Source organism: Lonchura striata, chromosome 17 (assembly GCF_050655825.1).
Source record: "Lonchura striata isolate lonStrDom1 chromosome 17, ASM5065582v1, whole genome shotgun sequence".
Classification (NCBI taxonomy): Eukaryota; Metazoa; Chordata; class Aves; order Passeriformes; family Estrildidae; genus Lonchura; species Lonchura striata.
Genome location: NC_140719.1, coordinates 12,541,242 through 12,565,445, shown reverse-complemented (window position 1 = coordinate 12,565,445; position 24,204 = coordinate 12,541,242). Strand labels below are relative to the sequence as shown.

The 24,204-nt window shown below is 48.7% G+C and overlaps 1 protein-coding gene across 2 annotated transcripts; it reads right to left on the bottom strand.

The window, feature by feature from the left end:
* Positions 1-98: 98 nt before the first annotated feature.
* GSN (gelsolin) lies at positions 99-21,016 on the bottom strand. Of its 2 annotated transcripts, XM_085556318.1 has the most exons (18): positions 10,718-20,966; positions 9,797-10,526; positions 8,491-8,692; positions 7,834-7,988; positions 6,841-7,002; positions 6,486-6,635; positions 6,164-6,253; positions 5,133-5,265; positions 4,821-4,909; positions 4,299-4,514; positions 3,610-3,743; positions 3,032-3,122; positions 2,675-2,845; positions 1,879-2,053; positions 1,486-1,610; positions 1,263-1,340; positions 779-839; positions 99-542 (listed from the first exon to the last, which is right to left on the bottom strand). In XM_085556318.1, the coding sequence occupies exons 2-18, from the start codon at positions 10,163-10,165 to the stop codon at positions 373-375; spliced, it is 2,571 nt and encodes an 856-aa protein (XP_085412444.1). In that variant the 5' UTR covers positions 10,166-10,526; positions 10,718-20,966; the 3' UTR covers positions 99-372. The 2 variants fall into 2 exon arrangements, with proteins under 2 accessions (XP_085412444.1, XP_021399318.1); XM_021543643.3 differs by lacking the exon at positions 9,797-10,526 and having other exon boundaries at positions 20,928-21,016.
* Positions 21,017-24,204: the final 3,188 nt, after the last annotated feature.

Genomic DNA, 24,204 nt, shown 5'->3' with positions numbered 1-24,204 from the left:
AAGAGGGGAAAGCAAAGCAGACCCAAACTCCTCGAAATAATTTCTGTAACCTTTTACTAAAAGGTCTATGTGCAAAAGATGGCACAAAGAAGGTAAGGTGTGTTCAAACATGGAGTCTCTACAGCTGCTCTTTAATGTTTTCTTCGTAACAAACCCCACCATTTCCGTTCTTCCCATATTTCATACAAGCTTTATTGTATTAAATATCATCAAAGCAAGAAGTAGGGTCAATGACTGATCGTGATTGTTTTCGGAAATTATTGCACAGCTAATTGGCTATTAACATCATTCCCTCTTTAACATACATCCTGCAGGAGGAAGGAGCTCTTGAAGGCATTGAAGGCACTGAACTTGCTCTGTTTCAAACATTCCTCACACATCCACATCTGCCATTGCTCTCTGCAGGGGATCCACAGCCCAGTAGTCATCGTCCCAGCCCAGGAACCAGCCGGAGAAGGTGGGAGGCTCAAAGCCCTGTTTGACGATGGTCACCGGGGTCCTCTTGTCCCGCGAGGAGGGGTCTGTGTCAATGTAGCGCTTGGCTGGGGACACAGGGAGGGGAGCTCGCTGAGCACCAGGCCTGCAGAGCAGCAGCTCAGCTGGGGCTAAATGGCTGCCAGAGAGGCAGCTTCACATCGGCCACTTGAACACAAATACCCACTGAAAGTTTGTGCCCTATGGTTTTACCTATGCCTGCCAGAGTATAAATTGCCTGAGTCATGATCACACAGTGAGAAAATGAGAAAGGGACAGTTCAGAGAGGAAAATGTGACATTACCAGATTTCAGTGCCTCAGTCTTTTCTTCTTCTTGTGCATCTTTCCCAATCCATACAAAGACCTAAAGATAAAAATACTAATTACTTCAGCAACAATCATTCTCTTTATGAAGGGATAATTTAGAAGGAACCTCAGTGAACAGTGTGACACAAACCAAAAAATCGTCCTGTTGGTGTGCCCGCATTGTTGACCAACATGATCAAAGCTCTATTGGTCAATAATGGGAAGGTTTTTGCCTGCATTTTATCTACATACATTGTATACCCTTGAAAAAAATCTACACTAGCTTAACATCAGGGGAAAGTTAGCAGACCTTGAACATTTTTCTATAAAACATCAAAATTCAGCTCCGAGTTGACTTGTGGCTGATGTGTGCTGAATCTGTAATACAACAGCACCTCTGGCTATTGTGGCTCAGGTCTCTCTCTAGAGCCAATCTGTGCCTATTCTGTGCTCCTCTTGTCCCCCTGTAAATGTGACATACCTGATCCCATGTGTCCAGGAGCATCACATCATCTGTGGCAAGGTCATCCTGAGTCAGATCTCCAGGAACTTCTTCAATCTAGAAAACAGAGGGTTCAGATGAACACAGGCTTCAGGACAAACCACACGAAGGAAGATCAGGTGGAAGCTGGTGGGGGGCTCAGAGCAGCTGGGCCTGAGCTTCTCTGTCAGGTGGATGCTGGATGAATCCCCTGGACACTCACGGTGAAGCGCCCGCTCTTGTTGGAGCACGCGAAGAGACGCGGGGGGTGAGCGTCCATCTTCTTGTCCTTGAGGCGGGGCGAGGTGCGATACGGAGCTTTGCCACCCAACGCTGCCCAGAAATTCTCTGGAAAACAAAGACCAATGCTTCTGTTCAAGGAACCCACACCAGGGTTGTGGTTTGGGCAGGACTTGAAGCATTTTTCCAGGTCAGAAAGTCCCAATGGCCTTCAGACATTAATGAGAGCACTGTTGAACAATAAAAATAACCCCAAGAAGCCCCTCTTGCCCATGTCCACATCTTCTTGTTCTGGGAGACAAAATATCCATGAAATAATTGCTGAGGATGTGCAGCTACACAGAAATTATCAGAGACTCCACTGTGACCTCCTCACCTGGTTCTTTGCCCTCAGCAACCTGTACTGAGCGAGCTCCCAGTATCTTCAGCAGTTCCTGTGCTCCTGATTTCTCAGCGTTGCTGGCTCCTTGGCCAACCCACAGGTAGGCAGCAGAGGGAGTTTTCAGGACAAAGGCATCATTGGAGTTCAGCTGACTGGCTGTAGGATCCAGCTGAAAAGAAGGAATACTGCAGGTGTCAGGTGTAACCATCCACTACACAAAGCCTGTTACTTCAAAACCAAACCAGAACCTACAGTTGAATAAACTACAACAAGATTTTCCACATGAGCATGTAAGGCTATCAGATGTGCTGTATATTCCCTGTGTCCAAGTGATGAGATAGATTTTCCACATGGGAAGAGTAAATAACTGTTTCAGTGTGTGACTACAGGTACACATGACCTCTAGCAGGAATGCCTGGCTGTCTTTGTGCCAGTCCTGGTGCTTATAGTGGGAGCTTTAGGAGCTCACTGGGGAGCCCATGGCAGAACAGTCCCTGCTGTCAACACTGATCAATCATTAACACCAACTCCTCTGTGTCAACAAGGACAAGTCTCTTGAAGCTGGAAACTTGGGGAGTCAGCCATAAGCCACTGCCCTCTCCTCATCAGGATTTAATTTCCTCTTTGCTGTTGCACAGAGGTGTTTGTGTGCATTTTCTCTCAGAGAAGTGGGGCTCTGAACCCATGTCTGACCCAGGTTCCTCTTCCATGGAGGGAACAGAACTCTTCAGTGGATCATGTTCCCATTGTGGGCTGTGCAAACACCGAGGCTGCCTCTCCCTCCACGTACCTCCACTGCTCTGGTGGCTCCGGAGGTGCTGGAGCGGACCTGGAACAGCCGCGTTGCCGCAGGGGCAGTCTGGCCTCCTTCCCTCGAGGTTCCACCCTTGTAAACAACCAAGGGCTTTCCACCAAACATGCTCATCAGGTGAGGAGGCTCTTTGCCTTGCACTACCCGTTTCTGAAGAAAAAGAAACTTGCTGTCAGTTTTGAGGGGCACAAGACTAACCAGAAATGGCTTTTACAACCCTCTGTTGAGCTAGAATATTCACAGAGCACCCAGCTGGGGCAGGTGTTTAATATATGTATATATTCTTTATTCCTCCAGTGTTAGCAGTGTTAGGGTTGCTCTGCTGGGTCTCTTTACCTGCACGGGGCTGCCTCCCAGCTCCTCATCCAGCTGTACCGTGAGGAATGCAGAGGTTGCAATCTCATCCTGTGTGGAGTCGGCGCCCTGCCTGGAGAACAAGGCCAAATCCCAGTTTTATTCTCAACCTTTTCCCCAGCCCCACACCTTACAGAGATCAAGAGAAGTTAAGGAAACCCTTTTTAACTGAATCTCTGCAGCACTTCCTTCAACACAAAGGAGAAATTCCTTATTCTCTATTGTAGCACAGTGAGTACAGGGGGAGATAAGAACCTTTCCTAGATAAGCAGCATTTTCCTAGATAAGCAGAGCTTGATCCAAAGAAGGGAGTAATAACCAAGGGGGGGAACTGGGAAAAAAAAAGCTCCACACAGTAATTGCCTCCATTGTTCCACTTCAAATGAAACATCCCAGACCTCTGGTATTGTTTTGTTTGCAAGGGAAAGTTATCCAGGGTGAAACTTTATCCCCCAAAGATCCTCTGAAAGCGGGAACCAGCAGTGATCGATTTTCCGAGCGGACTCGCAGCCCCACGCAGCCCCAGCGTTTCCTGCCCTGCCCCAGGGGAAGTCCCGTACCAGGTGTAAATGATCTGTCCCCGCTTCCCGTCGTGCTGGTAATCGTACAGGATGATGTAGCTGTCCCCGCCGTAGAACTGCCCATACGTGGCGGGGTCCACCGGCACCTTCTCGGAGCCTTCTATTCTCCAGATCTGGCGGGAGAGGAGCAGAGGCGCTGCAGAGCGAGCCCGCTGCCGGCCCGCGCTGTCCCCGAATTCCGCATCCCGGAGCCGGCGGTGCTGCCGCGCCCTCTGCCGAGACCTGCCGGGACCATTCCCATCCCAACGGAGCTTGGAGGCTTTTCGGGGCCTCTTAAACAGCCAAAACTCGGCCGGGCCCGCTGTGGGCTTCTGGACAGCCCTCAAGCCCTTCAAGCCCAACTCCACCCCTGCTTCCACGCTCAAAGTCATGAACCCAGGTGCTCCAGGACAGGCATACACGCAATGGCAACAGGGAGAATAATCAGTAGGAGGAATAAACCCATTTCCACAGTGCTGGGAAATTATGGAGTCAGAATCAACCCCACTTTTCTGCAGCGCTTTCAAGACCCTGCTGCTATTTCTGGTGTCAGAAATTCCCCCACTAGTTACAAGACCTCAGTGTTGATGGCTCTCTGGCCTCCTTTTATCTTGCTGCTCTTGCAGCAATGCCATCAAGTAGGAAGAAAAGTTTGGTAAGCTTCCCAGAGGGATTGTGGCACCACTGACCTGTTTCTTGCCAGAGCCATCATCCTCCATGCCGTGCTGGGCAGCCATGGCCTTGGAGCTGTGCAGGGTGGCTGCGTCGAAAGGGACCTGCTCAATCTTGGCAACGTGGCCAGAAACGTGAGGCTGACCCAGCCCTTCTGTCTGGTCCTTGTCCCGCCAGTTCTTGAAGAATTGCTTGAACAAAGGTGTCTCACCACTCTCAGGGAGGACTTGGATCTGAAGGGAATGAGCCTTTAGAACCATCTCCCTAAGAACAGCAGATTTATCTACTCTCTTTCACTCTTAGAAGAGATCATGGAAAAGCTAAAACAGTATCTGAGAGGAAGAAACTTTAGCTACCAGCTCTGCTGCAGCAAATGCTGCTCTAGCCCAGGAGCAGCACTGCAGAATCTCCCAAAACAGAGCAGATCTCCCACAACAGGAGGCACTCAACAGGGACACATCACCTGAGCCATCTGTGCTCTGCAGTCCTTGGCCCACGTGGCAGAAAAGTGACCCCAGTGCTTGGTCACAGGTCCTTACCTGGGTGTGTTTGGGATAACCCATCTTGTCAATGAACTCTGAGGCTGTTTTCAGTGCTGCCTTCTTCTCTTCGGAGTTGGCACCTTTGCCTTTAATGAAAATAGAGAGAAAGGGGGTCAGGTTTTTTTACCAGAGAAGAAACTGTCCCAGGTACCTTCTGCCAAAGTAGAAGGGCCCAGCCTTTCAGATAAATTATGCCAAATAACAAATGACCATTGTTATATCTCTTTCATGCCTGTTGTGATGGCTAGAGAGAACAACTGCCCTTCCATTTATGATATTAATTCCTTTCTCCCTGGTTCCCTCAGGTACCTTTCCAAACAAAGATCTTTCCATCTGTGCCGTGGTCCAGGATGAAGCAGTCATCTGTACTCAGGGCTGTCTGGGAGAAGGGGTTCTCATCTGCCACCAGGGACACTGCCATGTTCCCAGCCCCGTTGGAGACCTGTGACAGCACAGCAGAGGTCACATAAGGCACCCTCTGCTCCCTGCTGCTCCGTGGCCACAGCTCAGAACTCAGGGAGGGGAAAGGAAATCCATTTGAATGCACTGGCTGCTGCAGGCACTATTGTTTTCAAACAGGATAGCTCTGATACAGCAACAATATGGCAAAAACATAACACTTACTCTGAAGATTTAAACTATTTCTAGCAAAGCAGACACTGCTGGGACCAAGGAGAAATTGGTCCAAAATGAGAAATATCCTCAGTGCAAAGGAAATAGCTTCTAAAGCAAGCCAAGTGCACACAGGAACTGAAGGGTAACTGGGAACAGCCTCCCTGTATCAAATGGGGTTCAAAATCTGAGTTCCTCTACTGACTGACGATTAAAGTGCCACATAACATCTTAGCAGATATTCATCCCATGGATACCAGAGGCTGCTTAGGGAAGATTCCTCCCAAGAAGCCTTGGACACTCTTCTCCACTCGCAAAGTGGATGGCAAATGGCACCTTCCAAATCATGGCTTCATCTGGGTGTTAGAAAGGGGCAGGTCCTGCTTCTCAGGCTCACTGTTCTAGTTCTTTCCTGTCACCTTCCTAACACAATTCCTAGCACAGAGGAAAATGCCCTTTTCCCTTATTTGTTTCACACTCCACCTTCCTCTCAAGAATTCCTGAAAGTTCCAGCTGTCTCACTACAGTCATAAGTGGTGACAAACCAACAGAAAGTACATGAACATGCAGTGTAAGCAACCAAGGTTCATACATAAAAGTTGTTAAGAAGTAGAGTGTGGCAGGAGCAGGACTCAGAGCAGCTCAGCTCCTCTCTGCTATTGCACCTCCATCCAATTTCACAAAGATCACTCCAATCTCCCCTGAGTTACATCAGGGTTCCTCATTACCTTGTACAGCTTAGCCAATTTCCTGTTGGCTGTGTCAGTTTTGGTCTCATCAGAAGCTCCTGCTGGCAAACTGGGCTTTGGTCCCAGAACCTGTGAGGGAGAGAAAAATCATTACCAACCAGTCCAAGAGGATCTTCTTTCCCACGTGCTCCAGTCAAGAGAATGAGTGGAAGAGAATTCCAGATCAGTCATGTAATTCCCTCTGATGTCCCAGCGGTGCAGAGGACCAGGTCTGCACTGAGCTGTGTGTTTATACCACACACACCACCCACCCCACCTTTCTTCCACACACCAGCAAGGACAAATGGACAGAGGGAATAACCTGGAGCATCTCCTCGCGCTCGGATCCCTCCTCGGACACGTAGACCTTGGCGCGCCCGTTGCGCTCGTTGTCCCGGATCCCCTTGGCCAGCACCGTGGCCTTCAGCCGCTCCTGCCGGTTGCTCTGGGAGCCACACCATTGGAAGATGTTCTGGGGAAAGGAGAAAGTCATGTCAGAGCATGACAGCACCTCTCTAGGTGAGACAGGACTCAGCTGGGACTGGACTATGTCAGTGTTTCAGGATGCTCAGCACTGAGATGGCTTCAGCAGAGTGGGGGAAAATAAAACGTATGTGAAGGTCAGACACCTCCTGCCCCTTGAATTCTGCCACACCTGCCTTTGATGTGGTACTCACACTGCCCAGGTCCAGGATGAAACAGTCCCCAGTGTTGAAGCTGTCCCAGCTCACAGGGACCTCCGTGGCCCGGACTGTTCGCCTGCCTTTGACCTGCAGCAGCCTCTGCACAGTGACCTCGTTGGGAACCACGTGCCTGAAGCCAGAAGCCACACCACCAGCCTGGGGGGAAACACAGCAGCAAGGATTCATACCAGGACTGGGGGGAAGAGTGTATTCCCCTGTGTATAACTTGTCCTGCCTACCAGAAATTATCCCAAGCTCAGGATTCACTTTCTCTGCTGATAGACACTGGGAATTATTTATCGATGCAGGCAACAGGACCCATGTCAGTTATGCTCAAAAAAAGCACAACCAACTTTAAATGAATAAAAGTAACAACAAGCGAGTGGGAAATAAACAAAACAGAAAGATCAGGAAAGTCTCAGTCATGAGGAAGTGTGAGCACTTTGCAAGCATGTGACCTGATATCACTTTCCTTGTGCCTTTGGATTCTTAACAGACACAACTGCTTGACTGCATGTTTTCACTTCTATCCCACTTGATTGTGATGGCAGGGAGGAGTAACTCCCACTACTGTTCATCTCCTTTACCAAAACATTGCACATGCTGGCAGGGTGGGCTAAGCACAGAGACTGCAAGGTCAAACTGTTATGCAAGTGGGGAGAAATCAAATCTCCTGGGTAGGCGTTTCCCATTAACTTTGCTGCTTCTTAAATTCATTCCAGGTGCCTTGGGACTGTTCTTTCCTCTGCCTCTTGAAGAAAAACAAAACCTTGATTCCTAAAACTTTCTGGGGCTTTCCTTGTGTATTATTAATTCAGCCAAATTTCTCCCACTGGGATCTGCTGTTCTCCACCCTGTTGAGTTCCAACTCATTGAAAACATCTGGCTGAGAATGGGTTTTAAGCAACTGGAAAAAGGGCAAATCTCACTCTCCTGGGAATTGGGCAGGATGCCATTTCTTGCAAACTTGGGTCAGTTATCACCCACCTTGTATTTGATGCCAGATTTGAAGTAGCCCAGGAAGGTGGGGGACTCGTGGCCCTGCACCTCGCGGTGCTGCACAGCCTTCCCCTGCAGGTGCTCATCCATCTGCACAGTGAAGATGGCAGCAGCCCCACGCTCATCCTGAGAGCTTTCATCACCTGAAACATGGAAAGGGACACTGGGAGGGGATGCAGGCTCTGCCTCTGCATTCTACTGTGCAAACACAGGAGGAGAAAGCAGATTTAACTGTGATATTGTCAGAGCCTGGGGTTTGCAGGCTCTGTGACATGACAGCAGAGGGCACTTAGGAGAGGCAAAAATCCCACTCATCAGGAGGAACACACCTGACCTCCCTCCTTTCAGGCAGAAAGGATTTCAACCAGACTTCACCTGAGATCTTGCCTTCCCTGTGAACCTCTGCAGAACAGGGACTTGCCTGTCCTATTGCCAGGAAAAGCTGGTTTTAGGATCAGAGGTGGCTGTACTCTCTATTGCAGAGACCACACAAATATTTGACACGAGTAGGGCTATTTACCCCCAGCAGTGCATTCTCAATGTGCTGCTTTTTATTTCCTTGGGTAACGTTTCCTGGCCATGGTGGAGCAGAGGCTCAGGGGTCACTCTGGGTCCCAGCTCTGCAGGGACACTCCCAGCACTCACCCAACCAGAAGTGCAGGTCGTACTGGAGGTTCCCGCTGCGCTGCTTGATGGTGTTCAGCACCAGGTAGGAATCTCCAGTGAAGAAGTCTCCATACAGGTTTTTTGGCACTGGCACCAAATCAAATTTCTCGACCCTCCAGATCTGAAGGCCGGGTTCCTTCCCAGCCTTCAAAAACTCGGCGTGTTCCACCATGCTGACAGGCTGGGGGTGAGACAGAGGGTGCTGTTCAGTGGGCAGGACACAAGGAAGTCTTTAAATTAAATTGCTTCTCATCTCCTAACTTGCTGTGCCAGCCAAAAAGTGGAAAGTTTCCTTTTTTTCTCATGCACTGAGTTTTAAAGGGGGGAAAAAATAAGGATGTGTGTGGAAAGAATCCCTCTCCATTGATCACTGTCAATTTTCACTTCCAATCATCTCTACTTCTTGGTTTATTACTGGCTTATCCTCTTCGAGACTCTTGTCCTCTCTCTCTGCATTTTAATCTCTGTATTTTTCTTACTAATTTATAACTTTTTAGTATGGCACATAAGTGAAGCTTGACATTCCAGGCTGTGGGAAAGAAAAATTTTGGAAAAATTTGCAAAAATATTTAGAAAACCAAATTGAAAATGCTGTGAATATCACTGAATATTTAGGTAATTAAGAGGTTTCTTAAAGCTCTTCTGTTCTGACCTGTTATTTTAACTCCTCCCTTGTAGGAATTACATTAATTTACACAACATCCTGCCCTAAGGACACTGCAATTTTGGTTTAATATGTTTATTGCCATACTTATGCAATATATCAACACAGTGCAATATCCTTTTTTTATTTTCGAACAAACATAATGAACACTTTCTTATAAAATAATTCACTTTGTTAATTCTGGAAGGAAATACAACATTTCTGGTGTATTGGCAATGAAGACTGTCCATTGATCACATCATGCCTTTGAGAGCTATCAGGTAACAGGGAAGAAAACATTACAATACTACATTAGAAGCATTCAGTACTTTGACAAAGAAGATGGTTCACAGCAGCTGATGGACAAAAGTAAAATATGCTCAGTTTTCAAGGCAGAAATAAAGAATGTTACAAGCTAGAAAGCAAAATAGTAAGTTAGGTATCAAAGTGATTCCTAAGCTGAAATCAGATATCAAAGATGGAAAAGAATTAACTTTATCACCATGATTCCAGCCTGCCTGAATCCTCCCAAATTCCCACTAAAACTGGGCAAACGCTGACAAAGAGTTGAAGGAGATGGATTCCTGTAAGTAGCTGGAAGCAGAAGTTTTTCAGCGTTTAATTGTGATGTCCATCACTTACCACAGCCGAAAGCACAAGAGCTGCTGTAACAACATATCCGAGCCCTGCCACAGACATGGAGCTGACAGAGCTCAGCTTCAGAGCCACTGTGCAGAAAATGGTGAGGAAAAGGTAACTCAAGTCCTTCCTGCCCATTTCTAGGAGCAAAGGGCTTCTCCCTGCTCCTGCCGAGCTGCGGGGAGTCCCAGCTCCCGGCTCCTCTGGCCGCTGGGGCAGATGAGGGGCAGAAGCCAATCTTTTATCGGGGACAAACACACCCACCCCCTCGGCAGCACAGGGGCGGAACGCGTTCGTGCAAACAATGCTGCTGGAACCGCCGAGCCTCTCCCGGAGCCCGGCAGGCGCTCGCTCGCACGATGTGCGATCCATGACCGACAGCACAGCCAGGGTCACACGGGCCAAACGGCCCCTCACGGGCAGAAACTCAGAGACATCAGCAACACAGGCAGCATTTTGTCAGCTGAGAGCTGGGGAGTTGATGAGACGCAGAGGAGCAGCACGGCGGCTCCAGCTGGCAGGGAAAGACTTTGGGGAAGACAAGGATGGAGCTGAGCAGCCTGAGGATGGGGGATGCACCCTCAGCTCCCTGAAGCTGCCAGAGGAGCGGGGTTCAGCCCGTGAAGGAGGGCTGAATGAGCCCCGCACACCGCACTGGCAGGAACAATTCGGGAGGATTTGGGGAGGCACTGATGGATTTCAGCTCCCGGAGCACAACAGAGCATTCAGAGTCCTGTAGGTGACGGAACAAAAGCTCATTCAGCAATTCAATAATTTCACAACCAAGTATTTCTGAGGGTGTAGCAACACCCTGTAACAGGAACACAAGAGCCATCAAACCTACTCAGCCCAAAGGAATTACAACAGGGCTGATTGTAGCACCCCAACAATCTGCCACCAATAAAGAGATTATTCTTCCAATACCTCACACTGCAGCAAGTTCAACTATCACGTTCTCCAAGTGTTTGCAGCGAGTGAAGTGAGCAGGAGCCTTTCCCTGTGGCCCTCAGGAACTGAGCAGCCACACAATGTGGAGTCCTGCCACTGGGCTCTGAACACACCCAGGGGACAATTCCTGACAGGCTGAGCTTTCCACGGTCAGAATCTCTCAAAAGATTCTTAAATAAGGGGCCAAACCCTCCACCCATAAAACTCCACAATAAAACTTCCAGGAAGGAAAGAGCAGACCCTGCTTTGTGCTTTCTCCACTCTCCATGAGGGTATTTTCTTTCCCTCTCTCCCAAGAGCACTCTGTTACTCTCTTGTGCAAGCTGATGCATTTTAATTTGAACTGTCACCTTGGCAATGTACCTTTGAAAATCTCACTGGAAAGTCTCAAACTGAAACGGACAATAAAAACAATGTGCTAGTCCTGTTGGTATTTCTGATCTCTGTGAAGGAAGTTCAGAGTGTCAGAGGTCTAAGTCTCACTGAAAAACATGTTGGAACCTTGACTCTAAGAAAGGCAGCTGTGAAAGGCTTTGGCAGCTGCAGCAAACCCAAACCAAAATGACTGTGTTGCATAACATTAGAAAGAGATAGGTCCTTTCCAAATGGAAAAATACTCTGGACTTTTTATTTCTAAATTAAATACCTGTATAGTCCCACATCTGGGCAAACCTCACAGACTGAAGGCACAAAGACCCAGGATAATCTCCTTCATTAACATCCCACTGTAGGATATTGTAATTCACAGATATATGCAGGCACAATATCTTTGAAAAAACATTTATTTAGTCTCCTAATTAATTTGGCATTTTGTAAGCCCAAGCTTGCATTGCCAATTAACTGCAATATATAAATACAGGCAAAAAACTGAGAGAGGGCTACAGTGCATAAATTGCATATTTCTTTCATAAAATTAATTAATCTGAGCCATTCCTGAAGGGAATAGGTGTAAATCTACCCCAGCAGCTGGTTTGGGTTATCACTGCTGGCAGCAAGTGTTGCATTGTTAAATCAAGCCCCAGAAATGTTTACCCTGGACATTGTTCTAAGGGCACTTGCCAGCTGAGATCGCCAGGGCTCTACTGAAAAGGGTGTCCGGATGGAGACATGGAAAGCAGGCACTTTTCAAAGCTGCTGTTAATAAAAGTGTCCAGCTTGGTCCCAGAAATGGTGCTATGCACAGCCAACCTCTTATGCAAAGGAAAGTTGTTTAAGGAAAACAAGGAAAGTGCTTGAAATACAGGATTTCAGTGCAGATGGATCGGCTAAATGACACTTGGCTTCATAGTGATGAAAACAAGAACTTGGGGAAAAATAGTCCAACGATTTGAGCAACCACTGGAAGACAACAAGCTCATTATGGTCTCCAGATGTGCGGTCACACCAGCAGGACAGGCCAGCCCAGGAATGCCCTGGGAGGGAGTCAGGCCTGCAGGAACAATCCCAGGGATTTACTGCTGGGCACCCAACAGGAAAAGCTCACACTGACAAAGTCCGTGTGGGGCCCACAGACCACGGGCAGCCTGGAGCTGCTGCTCCAGGGAAGCAGCAGTGATCTCCCGAGGCTGGAGGCTGTTTGCTCCGGGGGAAGGCCAGGAAAGGCAGGGAGGCCCCAGGGCAATCCCGGGCGTGCTGTGCATCCTCTGGGCAAGCCCTGAGTGCTGCTGCAGCTCCCACCGCCTCCACCCGGGACTCAGCTCCTGGCTCCTGGTACCCAAAGCACCTTTCCTACTTCCAGCCTGCAGCTTGTAACACACAGCTCTCTTTGCCTCCCTCCCTAAATTCTTCATCTCTGCTCTGCTCACTCATCCCTGTGGCCGTGCCTCCCTCTCAGCTGTGACAGTCTCCTCTGCCCTCTCACCCTGACACCAGCAGCACTTTGGCTGTTTGTCTTCACTCTCCTCTGAATTTCTGCCAAGGAGCTGCCCAGTTCTGCACTGCCCAGCACAGCCATGCTGAGAGGAATCTCCTGTTCCCTTCAGGAAAAATCTGCGGACACTGAGCCTGGAATCTCTTACTCTGCCTCACCACACTGCAAAATCCATAATTAATAATAATAATTAATGTGTGGTTCCTCCACGTCAAATCCACTCTCACATCTTCACGCCTACCACCATCTAAAGCTTAATGATGTTGCTAAACTCACTTTCTACAAGATAATATCACCCAATACTCACAGCAGGGAAAGAAAGGAAAAAAATCTTTATTTCATTTGGCAACTGGCTACTAACAAGAGAAAAATGAGCACATTTTTTGTGAGGCCCAGTTGTAATAGTTTGTGGCAATTCATATTTGTAATAATTTGTGGCAATTCATGCCTGAATATACCCACAAATATAGTCAGGACTTACCTGCACAGGGCTGCTCAGGAAAGCTTGGCTGAATTAAATGAGACAGAAACAAGGGTAGCCCACATCCCCATGTGGTTGTGCTCATTTGCAGCTCCGGCGTCGACTCGTGATGGGTTCAGATAATTTGTCTAAATCTGCTGCATAAACAAAACCCACACAGGAAGGGCTGCAGCCAACACAACATTTCACCACAGAGCATCCAAACCACCTGCTGCTCACTGCTGGATCAATTCCTGCCTTTCTACATGGCAAAGGCTGTATTTTTGATTTTAATGGATGACACTTGCAGAACATCAAAATAACTTGCAAATACAGACTGAGTTTCTTAAACATGAGAACAGTAAATCTGAGTAGAGTCTGTATCCACACTACAGTCATGCTGCAAAAATGCCCCTCATATACCAATCCTTATTGTACCTTGGGGGCAAACATTTGCATTTCCACCCAACTAACTCTCTCTTTCCTTTTATTTATTTGCCAAACATTGCCTGGAGAATATGAACTGCTCCAAATAAACAACAATATATGTTCTCAAAAAAGAAAGCCTCCCTTATCTCACAGCATTCCAGGCTGCCTGTACCAAGAGCCAGAAGAGGTAAATTACTGCTGTATTGCTGCTGCAACAACAGGAAAACCCTAAATCCTTGTTTTGCAAGAGGCAAAGGGGTATAATCTCCCTGGCATGATCAGTCTGAGGAAATCTACAGGTTGTGCTTGCCACAGTAACAGCCCAGAGCAAGGGCTGCGTTCCCCAGGTCTATAACAGCGATGCTGAAGAGATCACAGGAACAAAAACCCAATCAAGTTATCTCCTTGCTTCAGGTTCAGCCCTTTGTGCACTTTGGACACAATCTACACTGTCTGACTGCCCATGCAGCCATTTCTTTACTCTGTGATCTGCTGCTGCCCCATAAAAACTCTGATGGATTTACAAAGCTTGCGAGGGTGAGCAGCACAGAACCACTTGAGTTCTGACAATCCAAAACTCAGGACGTGATGCTGCTGAACACAAAGAAAGTTCAGCACAGGATCCACAGTGATGACAGCACACCCTGAAAATGGAAATATTTGTTTATTCCTTCAGCTTCCCCGCCAAACCAGTATAGAATATCAGTAATTCTTCAGTAAACCATTGAAAATAACTCTGGCAGGACTGCAGCTTTGTAACCAAGGGGACAGCATTGAAAAATATCTAAAGTGATGGATTAGCTGAGTTTTCAGTCTCCAGACAGCCCTAAACTCATATATACATAAAACTAAACCCTGCCCCTTTCCTTCCATCCCTTGAAGCAGCCAGTAAACAAAGATTATTTGGGATAAGAAAAAACTGGCATGGGAGAGCCTCCTCCTCCCCAGCCATGGTGACTCCATAAACTATTTCAGCTCTCAGTATGAGGAGCAGCACAATTAATGGCATTCCCTGCAGCTACATCTTAACAGAAAAGCCACAAATCCAAAAAAAAAATCAAGCTGCCTAACTCAGATCAAGAGTCCAGGACATGAAGTCCAGCATTAGCTATCAACTGGCAAGTAGGTTTTTTGCATTTGTTAAATTAAAATTCCTACAAAACCACTTGAGCAAGTTAGAAGGCCCAGAAGATTTGAGTATTGTTCACTTTTCCCAGCTGTTTGTTTGCACTATGAGTCACATCAGCTCTATTCTGGGCTCTGTACCTTTTGAAAACCCACTTAGTAAACACAGAGCTTCCAGCCCGATGCACCCAGGCAGAAAACTTCAACCAAAAACCTGAGTTTCATCTCAATTGCAGTGATGTAAATTGGGGAGAATATTACTTCCACGGGAGAAAGCTTTGGGGATTAGACAGGTCTGCCATCTGAAACACATCCAGGGAAATCTGCTGATACAATCAGCTGGTTCAGAGCCCTGCCTTGAGCATAAGTGAGAGCTGAATCATGCACTTAAGCACACACAGCACAGGGAAGGCTGGATCAGTGGAAACCACCAACCACTTTCATTCACTGGGGAGCAAAAATAAATCCTGAATTATTCTCCAACACAAATCATTGTTCAGTGCTGAAAAAATATTTAAGGAGTGTTTATGTAACACATAAGACATAAACCAGCACATTAAAATATGACTACCTCCCCAGATTATGTCCCAGAGAGAGAGCTGCTGGTGACAGCCAGAACACATTGAGGAAGGCAGTGAAGACATGCCTGTGGTCAGCTGCAGGGAAATGACACAGATGTTCTTCCTCCAGTCTCCAGGTCCTGCCTGTTCAGGGGAAATCATCTGCAACTTCATGCAAACTCTTACTTCCCCAGAGAACAAGCTGATACATTCCTCTGCAGCACAGAAGTTGTTCAATCTGTGATCCATAACCCAAAAGCAACACGTTCTTGCCAGAGAAAGGCTGGGAAGCAGGAGAGATGGCCTAAAACAAGTCCAAAAGGGAAGCACGGAGCGTGGCCTTGCACTCCTCCTGCAGCACCAGGCCAGGCAACAGGGTGAAAGGACTTAGGAGTCACTGCACATGTGGGACAAGGGCAGGAGAGCTACAGGCAGATGTCAGGGTTGAGTATAAGTGAGTAGAAAGCACATAAATGAATTTTGCTAATGCCACTGTGACAGGGCACAGCAGGTCTGGTGCCACCATGGAGCCAGTGGGAGTCCATCAGTTCCTGCCTTCCACATCAGCTCCACACAGAATTTAACTTTCCACATCAAAAACCTCCACAAGACAAGAAGCAACTCAGGATTAACAAAATTAATCTTACTTAATACACATTAAAAATCAAGGTGCTTCTTCCAGATCAGACAAGGAGCAGAATGTGAGGCTGAGGGTTCCAGGCTCCTGTGCTCACCTGCTGGCAGGGAACAGTCACAGACCTGTGACCAAAAGCTTCCTCCACTCCTGCCCCAGCACACACCAGTGCTGGCAGCTTCTGCACATCTCCACCACCCTCCTCCTCAGGGAGAGACAGGACTCCCCTATTTCCCCACTTCCCATGAAGCAGCTTCCCTCACAAACACCAGCTTCCAAGTAATCACTGTGGAAAGGGAGTTCCAGAGCTCTCCTCTCCATTTTGCCCCAGCTCTCCGGACACAGGCAGGCGTGGCCGGGGTGTTAATGACTGGCTGAAGATGCAGATGCTCACGCAGGCTGCTCCCGGCTCCAGAGCCGCCCAACACAAGGCACGGGAGCGGCGCAGGCAGGAACGCCCGGAGCTCCCATCCCGCCGGGCGCAGCCACAAGAGGGCAATGCTGGAAACACACACAGGCCAAAATCATCCCTTCCCCCTGCGAGCTACGTGATTAACAGGAGAGGGCTTCATTTGGTTTCACCTCAAGCAGGATTCAGGCTCTGGTGTGGAGGAGCCACAAGGATTGTCAGAGCAGACAGCCCGAAAGAAGGGAAAGTCCTCACGGTGTCAGCGCTCACTGTAGCAGCCTCTCTCCATCTTCAGAGATCCCAGGATGATTCATTTCTTCCAGTGCTTTAAAGATGCTGTTTTGAATTGTAGCTGTACTTTTACTGCATGTGGAAACACTGAGTAAATAACATATGTCTAAACTTTGGTTTTGGACAGTGTCCCACTGCCTGACTGCCCTAATACAAACTCTTGTTTCGCCCACTCCAGTTGTGCTGGGATCTCAGCTGAGATCGATTCCAGCTCTCCAGGTTCTCACTGGGAGGTGAACGAGGAACAAAAAAAGAGAAAAGGAAAGGCCAAAACCACAGTCTATAGTCAGAAAAGAACACTTTGAAACAGGCAAAAGGAAAATATATATAAATCTTTAGAATCCATACCATCTAACCTTTCCATCCAGACACCACCACATCCCAAATATTGATCACAAAACCTGACAACCTGGAATATCCTGACTGAGAACACAACTGCTCACCAAGTCCCAAAGCTGAGAAACTGAACGAAGTAAAATAAAGGTCGTTCTCCAGAGGGCAGTGTGAGATCCCAGAAATACCAACCAAATCAACCCCTCCCATGCCAGCAGCACCACCAGGCTCCCTGAGGGGCCCGGATCCAGAATGGCCATTCCAAGCTGGCATTTCCAGACAGCCCGGCACTGCAAAGCAGCCCGGAGCTCTGCTTAGCTCCACTCATGTCAGAGCTCTATTTAACCTTGCAAATGCATCATCCGTGGCTAATCAGAGATAAATACCTGGGTGTCCTGCTGAGACAGGCTGCTACTGCCTTTCCTGACTTCTCAGAGCACAACTTCCTTCCCTGAGCAGGTGTGAAGTACTGGGCTGACATTTAATGCACACAGTCTGCCCTGATTCCATCTCGGCCGGGATTTCGGTGCCACGTAGCAGCGCCCTGGCACAGCCCTGGAGCGGCAGGAGCAGCCAGCGATGGGCACAGCCGGGGCCGCGCTGTGCCGGGGAGCGCTCCCGGTATTTCCCGGCTGCCGCGGCACGCCGGGCGGGGCAGCTGGATCGGAGGGCAGCAGCACCCTGCTGCAGGGCAAACAGAGCACCCAGCAGTGTCCGACAGCTGGCAAGAGGCCCCGTGAATCTGCTCTGGGCGGCGGTGCTATCAGGGTGTAGCACACAGTGCAAATATTGAAAATCTGCCAACGCCTGTGACTTGCTGGGAAGCAGAGATGAGGCAGAGGCAAAACCTCTGAAATCCAGGCCTGGTGCACACACGGTGCTCGGACAGTCCCACCACCCGTCCATTTACCTTTCTCCTCCTCACTGAAATGCCTGAATGAATTCAGAAATCCCTGATCCAGACACTTCCCCACTGCCAAAGTCACAAGGACAGACCTGAGGGAAAGTGCCCGAGCACTGTTCCATTCTCATGTCTGTGCAAACATCTGCTGTGAGCCAGCGCTGAGCCAGCGGGACCGCTCTGCCGTGCCCCGGGGCTGTCTCCGCCTGCATTCCCTTCTCCCACTGCTTTGTGGAGCCTCCTGCAGAAAAACACTTCCCGAGCTGCCAAACCCCAGCTTTCAGCTCAAGAGCTGTGCACTATCCCCACCTAGGGAGCTTCGTCTGACACAGGGAAAATAGTTCCAGCGTGGCTCAGAGATGAGAGCTCCAGCAAGTTTAGTGCTTTTATAGCAAAAGAATTAATCATCCAGAGCATTTCTTTCTGATTGCCTTAGGCTTCTTAGTGTCTGAAGTGATTAATTAATGATTAAGGGACTGAATAGACACACACTTGAACTAATGCTGTGAGAAGCAGAACAAATGAAGTGACAGAGGTACACAAAGAGCTGCACAAAAGCTTCACAAAAAAGGTAACTTGAGGTTTTCTTCCTAATGCAAAACCTCAGTGACCTCTGAAAGCCACTGCACAAGACATCCTTTGAGTCTTGAGTTTAAAAAGTTCCAAAGCAGATTAGAAGTAAACATATGAAATATCAATATATACCATTTTCTTTTCAGCTGAAATTGGTAGAAGGTATATCAAATACCTGGTCCAGAGAACCAGGCAATCACTAACCAACAGAAATAATACACAGCTTGTTACAGACAAATTGTCCATATCAGAATCTCCTGCCTTTTCAGGGAAAACATTTGATAATAATCAAGCAGAGACAGAGACACACTCAGAACTTGATCATTCACATGATAATTCCCGAGTGCTGTGGAAGGGAGCAGAAAACAAGAGCAGCTGCAGGAGTTATTGTACCCAAGCCACTTCATATCTGTGTTTAACCATGTTCTGCTTTACTGCAACCAAGCTGCAAAACTTGATCACTTCGGCTTAAAGAACAAAAAAAATGTTTCTTTAGGTCTCTAGATTCCAGAGTAAAAAAGGGAAATAGTTGCTTTGTGAAGCTGCACATTTCTGTCCAAAATTCTCTTTCCCATGCATGCCACTCAGCAGCAACACTAATGTCTGGGACTGGATTAAAATGGAAAGCTTGTATTTGTAAGTGAGCTGAAAGCAGATATAAATCCTGAGCACTAAATACGTCACAGGGCTATTTAAAAAATGGTTTAGTTCCCAGTGGAATTCTGTAATACACCCAAGCTACAACAAAAAGTTATTTTATCTGAATGTGGGATGGGGGAAAGCACTGTCCCAGTGTGGGTCAGCAGCTGAACCTGCTGCTCCTTGTCCCCCCAGAGAAAGGTCCCAATGCCTTCCCTGGCTCAGAGGCTCAGGGACACTGCTGCCCACACCACCAATGCAGGATGTGGCTGCAGAACTCCCAAAATTATATAAATCATGACAAAAACAGTCCTGCACTGGAACACATCAGGCAACCTTTTAGCCAGAGCTGGCAGCAATCCCCCCTGGTGGCATTATCAGAGCCATGAACCTGGATTGCAGAGTGCTCCCATTCCTGCTTTGCTGATAAAAAGAATAAGTTCACAACGGGTTGGATTTGTGCCTGTAAAATCCAAGTTAAACTAGCAGCAGCAGTTGCATTTCTGCCTTGTCACCCTTTTGACATGCAGAAGCAGCCAAAGATTGATGGCTGGTTCAATTTCTCCACTGTTTCCCCCATAGCACTGGAATTTCATCCAGCCAGAGAAAGCCTCTGCACTGCCAAGAGCCAGAGTCATTCCTCTGGGGACACTGCAGGTACTCAGCTCTCACTAAAACTCAGCTGAACTCTCTAACAACCACTGGAAAATCTCTCCCTGTCTTTAAACACGTAACATTTCAGGCGCTCACCATCCACTCGTGCCACTATTGAGGTGTAACTAGAATTCCCACCCTCTCTCCCTGCTGAATTCCAGTGAAATCCACAGAGCTGGACTTCTCAGCACTCCAGCAAGCCTGCTGATGGTACAGATGGACACGGAGAGCCCGGGCGGTGCCAGGCCAGCGTTGCCATGATCTGCTCTGGAGATGGACAGAGCTCGAGCACAGCCAGCCGGGCACTGGGGTGGGCAGGGAGGCGGTGCCGATGCCAGCAGCACCCATCCCACGGAGCAGATGTTAAACGGGCTGCCTTCTGCTTCTCTCTGCTCCCATCTCTCCATGGCAGAAACTATGGAATAAAATGTCTCGTGGCCAAGAGAAACCAGTTGCAATAACCGGTGAGAGGCCATTCCTCAGTACTCAGGTTTTGCTTCATTTTTCCAGATGGATGTTATAAGGTACCCTGTAAAACAGTTTGAGAAGCCCAAAGGAGGAGAGGCATTTAAGGAACCCCCACCCCCTCTGACTCCAGAGCAGGACACCCTGAGCTGAGACATGCTCTACTCTCACAAAGGAAATAAAGAAATTTCTTTTTTGCCGATAAACTTGCATCATGCAGAGTTGGTAGTGGAAAATGGAAATTGTAATGATCAGTAAGAAAAATAAAAGACTTAAGGGGAAACAATGCTAGTATCATCCTTGTTAGCAAAGTTGGATTTTTTACATCCAAGAGTAAATAACATTCAAAGCAGTTTTATTCCAAGAGGGATCTACTTACTAATGAGGCCTCCTTGAAACAAGTCATCCCCATAACTTTTTTTTTTAACACTCTTCCTAGGAAACATTTTAAATATATTTTCAGTGTCTACATTTTTTGAATTTCTCTTCAAACAGAGCTTTCAAACATTCTTCCCCCAGGCAAGGAACAAAACAAACAAGCCCCCACTGTTCCCATCACCACTCGCACTGCTTTCACTGGCGTTCAGAGGCGCAGCGGTTGCGGGGGACTCCTCCGCCCCTCGGCCCGGCGGGACCAGAACTGCTCCGGGGCGGCAGCGCTCCCGCAGAGCCCGGCACAGCCCGGCACAGCCTCGCAGACGCCGCAGGAAACGCCCCGGGACAGGACCGGGAGCGGGACCCGGGAGCGCGGCCCCCTCCCTCCGTCCCTCCGAGTCCCCGTGCCCTCCGCCCGGCCGTGCGGCGAGGAGCCGGGGGAGCCCCGGCGGCCGCGCCCGGCCCTACCTGGTGCTGGCACTCGCGGGCAGAGGCAGCTGCGGGGCCGGGCAGGGCAGGGCCGGGCAGGGCAGAGCCGGGCAGGGCAGAGCCGGGCAGCCCCGGGGGCGGGACCCGGAGCTCCCCCGCCTCCGCCCCGCCGCCCGCCTCCCTGGGCGCGGCTGCGGCACCGCGGGGAGCCGGGCACGGAGGCTCGGGCAGCGGGACCCCGGCACCGGGACCCCGGCACGGGGACCCCGGCACCGGGACCCCGGCACCGGGGCTCGGGCACCGGGACACGGGCACCGGGACCCCGGCACGGGGGCTCGGGCACCGGGACCCCGGCACCGGGACTCAGGCACCGGGACTCAGGCACCGGGACTCAGGCACCGGGACCCCGGCACCGGGGCTCGGGCACCGGGACTCAGGCACCGGGACCCCGGCACCGGGACACGGGCACCGGGACCCCAGCACCGGGACCCCGGCACGGCTCAGCTGGGCACGGCTACCGGCACAGGTACCCGGGCACAGCTGACCTGGCACAGGTACCCCGCAGCGGGGAGACACGGTGCAGGTACCGCCCGTGCCCCTGGCCCCAGTGGGGCTGGACTCGCCCAGCCCCTCGGCCACCACGGCCAGGTCTGTCCTGCCCTTCGGCTGCCACATGTCCCCATCCCGTCAATGCCAGACAATGTTTTAATGCCTCGTTACGTGAATTTCATTGTTTTGTAATCTTCATGCAGTTATTGGTATGCCCGCACCAAAGCACACGCACAGGGGGCCTGTAGCACAGTCTCTGTGGATGACAGCCATTAATCAAACATCACTCTAGGATGCAGTGTGGGATGTGCCAGTAACCCATCGCCGTGGCTGGGAGCTGTCAGTGTGTCCGTGCACACCCTGATGCCGGGCAGCACTGCTGGGACCAGCGCTGCCGTGCCCTGCAGGCCAGTGACCTCTTCCTTCCTGTCCCCTATTTATAGTCACCCTGTCCTGCACGCCAGTTGTGGTGTGGGTGCACAGATAAGCGTGTACAGATCTCTTCTGGGCCCTGAGCCATGCAAAGCCTGGTTCTGATGCTCAGTGTCCCTCAGAACATCTCCCTCACCACAGTGAGTGCCCCTGGGCACTGTGTGAGTAGAGATCTGGGGAACAAATTGGGCTGACACAGGTAACAATTCATAATTGTTGGTTAGGTAACCCATTTAAGCTCCTAAGAAGTTTGGTGTAACAATAAATTACTTGAACATTGTTAAGTACACACATAAAGGCATGGACCTTATGGCTCATGTGCTTGGGAATATCACACAGAGCACAGTCATCCCTCCCGTGGTTGTTGTGTTTGAAGTTTGAGAAAGGAACATGATCCTTCAGAGCAATTTAGCAGGAAGCATTTTCTGTGAAACATTGTATGTAAAAACACATCTGAGAGCGAGTCAGACATCTCCAACGGCACTCAGAAACAATAGAAATTTCTAACTCCTTGCCTTTTTTATGGAGTTTTTCCTCAACACTACCAGTGAGTAGTGGTAAATCTAAGCCAGGCAGGCAGGCCACAGCCAGCTGTTGTTTTCTTTCACTCTCTCCATCATGTAATCGGAGAACTGTCTTGTGCTCTTGAGAGGAGCACTGTACCGAGACAGTGCCACCCTGCAGTGGGTTCTCACAAAAATGGTTTCTATGCCACCAACAATGCCCCCAGTTGCTGCTGGAATTGTGTGGAACAAAGACATGGTTATTCACAAAGCCAGTGGTGGGTATTTCTCCTCTGTCATGCCTATAACTGAAGAAGTTTTTTGTTACGCTTTTGTGTATGAGAACATTATTAACCAGAACATTTTAGGTGGGCTAAGAACCATCTGCCAATTTGATTCTGAAGTCTGGGAGAGCTGTGCATAACCAAACCTTTCATTAAATCGGGAACATCCTTTACAGAGGCACTGACACTGCACAATCACACAGTAACTCATCTACTTGATGTTCTGCATCATGTTCACATCCTATCATGCATTTGTAACATCATTACATAGCTAAACCAAAAATTCTTCACCTGTCCCTCAAATATGATTAATGCAAAATGACTTAGCCCTTTGAAAACACTGTGTTCAATTACTTTAAGTGCTGTTAAATTGCAATGTTTCCATGGAAATTTTAGGTCCCTGTTTCCACTATTCAGCTGGAAATGCAGCTACCCTTGTGCTGTTGAGGATAGAAAAGTGACCTTGGCATGCTGAAGCATTAGAGGGAGTTTCTTTCCAAGAAGTAACCTCTCAGTGCAGAGAGTGAGATCTGGAACCACACAGAGCAGAACCAAGAGTCTCTTGGTGTCAGAAATCACTGTGATTGATGAGAAGGACAGAAAAGTTTTTAGGGAGCCTTGTGCTGTGGCACTGCAAAGTCCTTCAGCAAGGAGACACCTTGAGGTGGGGCACAAACCCCTCCAGGTTGTTGCTGTCAGCTCCAGAGGTTGCTTTCTGTCCAGAAGCAGCTCTGTGTGGATCAATTCCTGCCTTGTGCAAGATGATTGACTCACAAAGCCTTTCACCACTGCCAGGATCTGGTCTCTGGGCATGTTGTCCTGTCAGCCAGGAAACCACAGCACTTGCATGCCTTTGAAAAGCAGATGCTGGTATTTTGCAGGCATTTCTATTGCTACAGTTTGGTTTTGTGCTAAAATATAAGCTACTTGCTAAGGACCCATCGAAGTATGAATGCTTGAGGATTACGCTCAAGGGATCAGAGTTGAAAGGTGAACTCCAAAATAAGTCAAATGAAGTCAGTAAAGCTCATATTTAGCTTCAGTCAGGATAGAAGGAGTCATGGTCAGCACTGACCCATCAAGGGAGCTCGCTGCTCTATGTATTTGGAAGTATTCCTCAATATTAATGTTGAAGTTCCTGTGGAAAGGGGTACACTTCAATTCCATACTGCCATTCCCACAAAATATTGACAGAGAGAATCCAGCTGAGCTGCATCTACTGACACCAGAATTACCATTGGCCCAAATGTTCTTCTATTATTAATCAATTTAATTTGAAGCTTTGAGGCTGTACAAGTGCCAATGGGCTTGGACTGCCTGTTTTACATGAGATGAAGGAACTAAAAAAGATAAAGAAGGAACTAAAAAAAAAACCTTGACCACAGGAATATTTCTACAGACACCACAAAACTGAAATGGTAAGAGATGAAAGGAGAACTGGGCAACTCAAAAATAAAATACAAGTAAAGACCAGTTAGTCATCTGTGACCAATCCAGCGTTACGTGATCGACTCCCACAGACGTGCATTTCAAACTAGTTCCTGAAAA

Excerpts from the sequence above, each read along its gene's own strand:
- GSN (XM_085556318.1), bottom strand. The coding sequence starts at position 10,165 with ATGGATCGCACATCGTGCGAGCGAGCGCCTGCCGGGCTCCGGGAGAGG. Across the intron at positions 8,693-9,796 it reads CTCTTGTGCTTTCGGCTGTG|CCTGTCAGCATGGTGGAACA; the intron begins GTAAGTGATGGA and ends TCTCACCCCCAG. Across the intron at positions 4,515-4,820 it reads GTTATCCCAAACACACCCAG|ATCCAAGTCCTCCCTGAGAG; the intron begins GTAAGGACCTGT and ends CATTCCCTTCAG.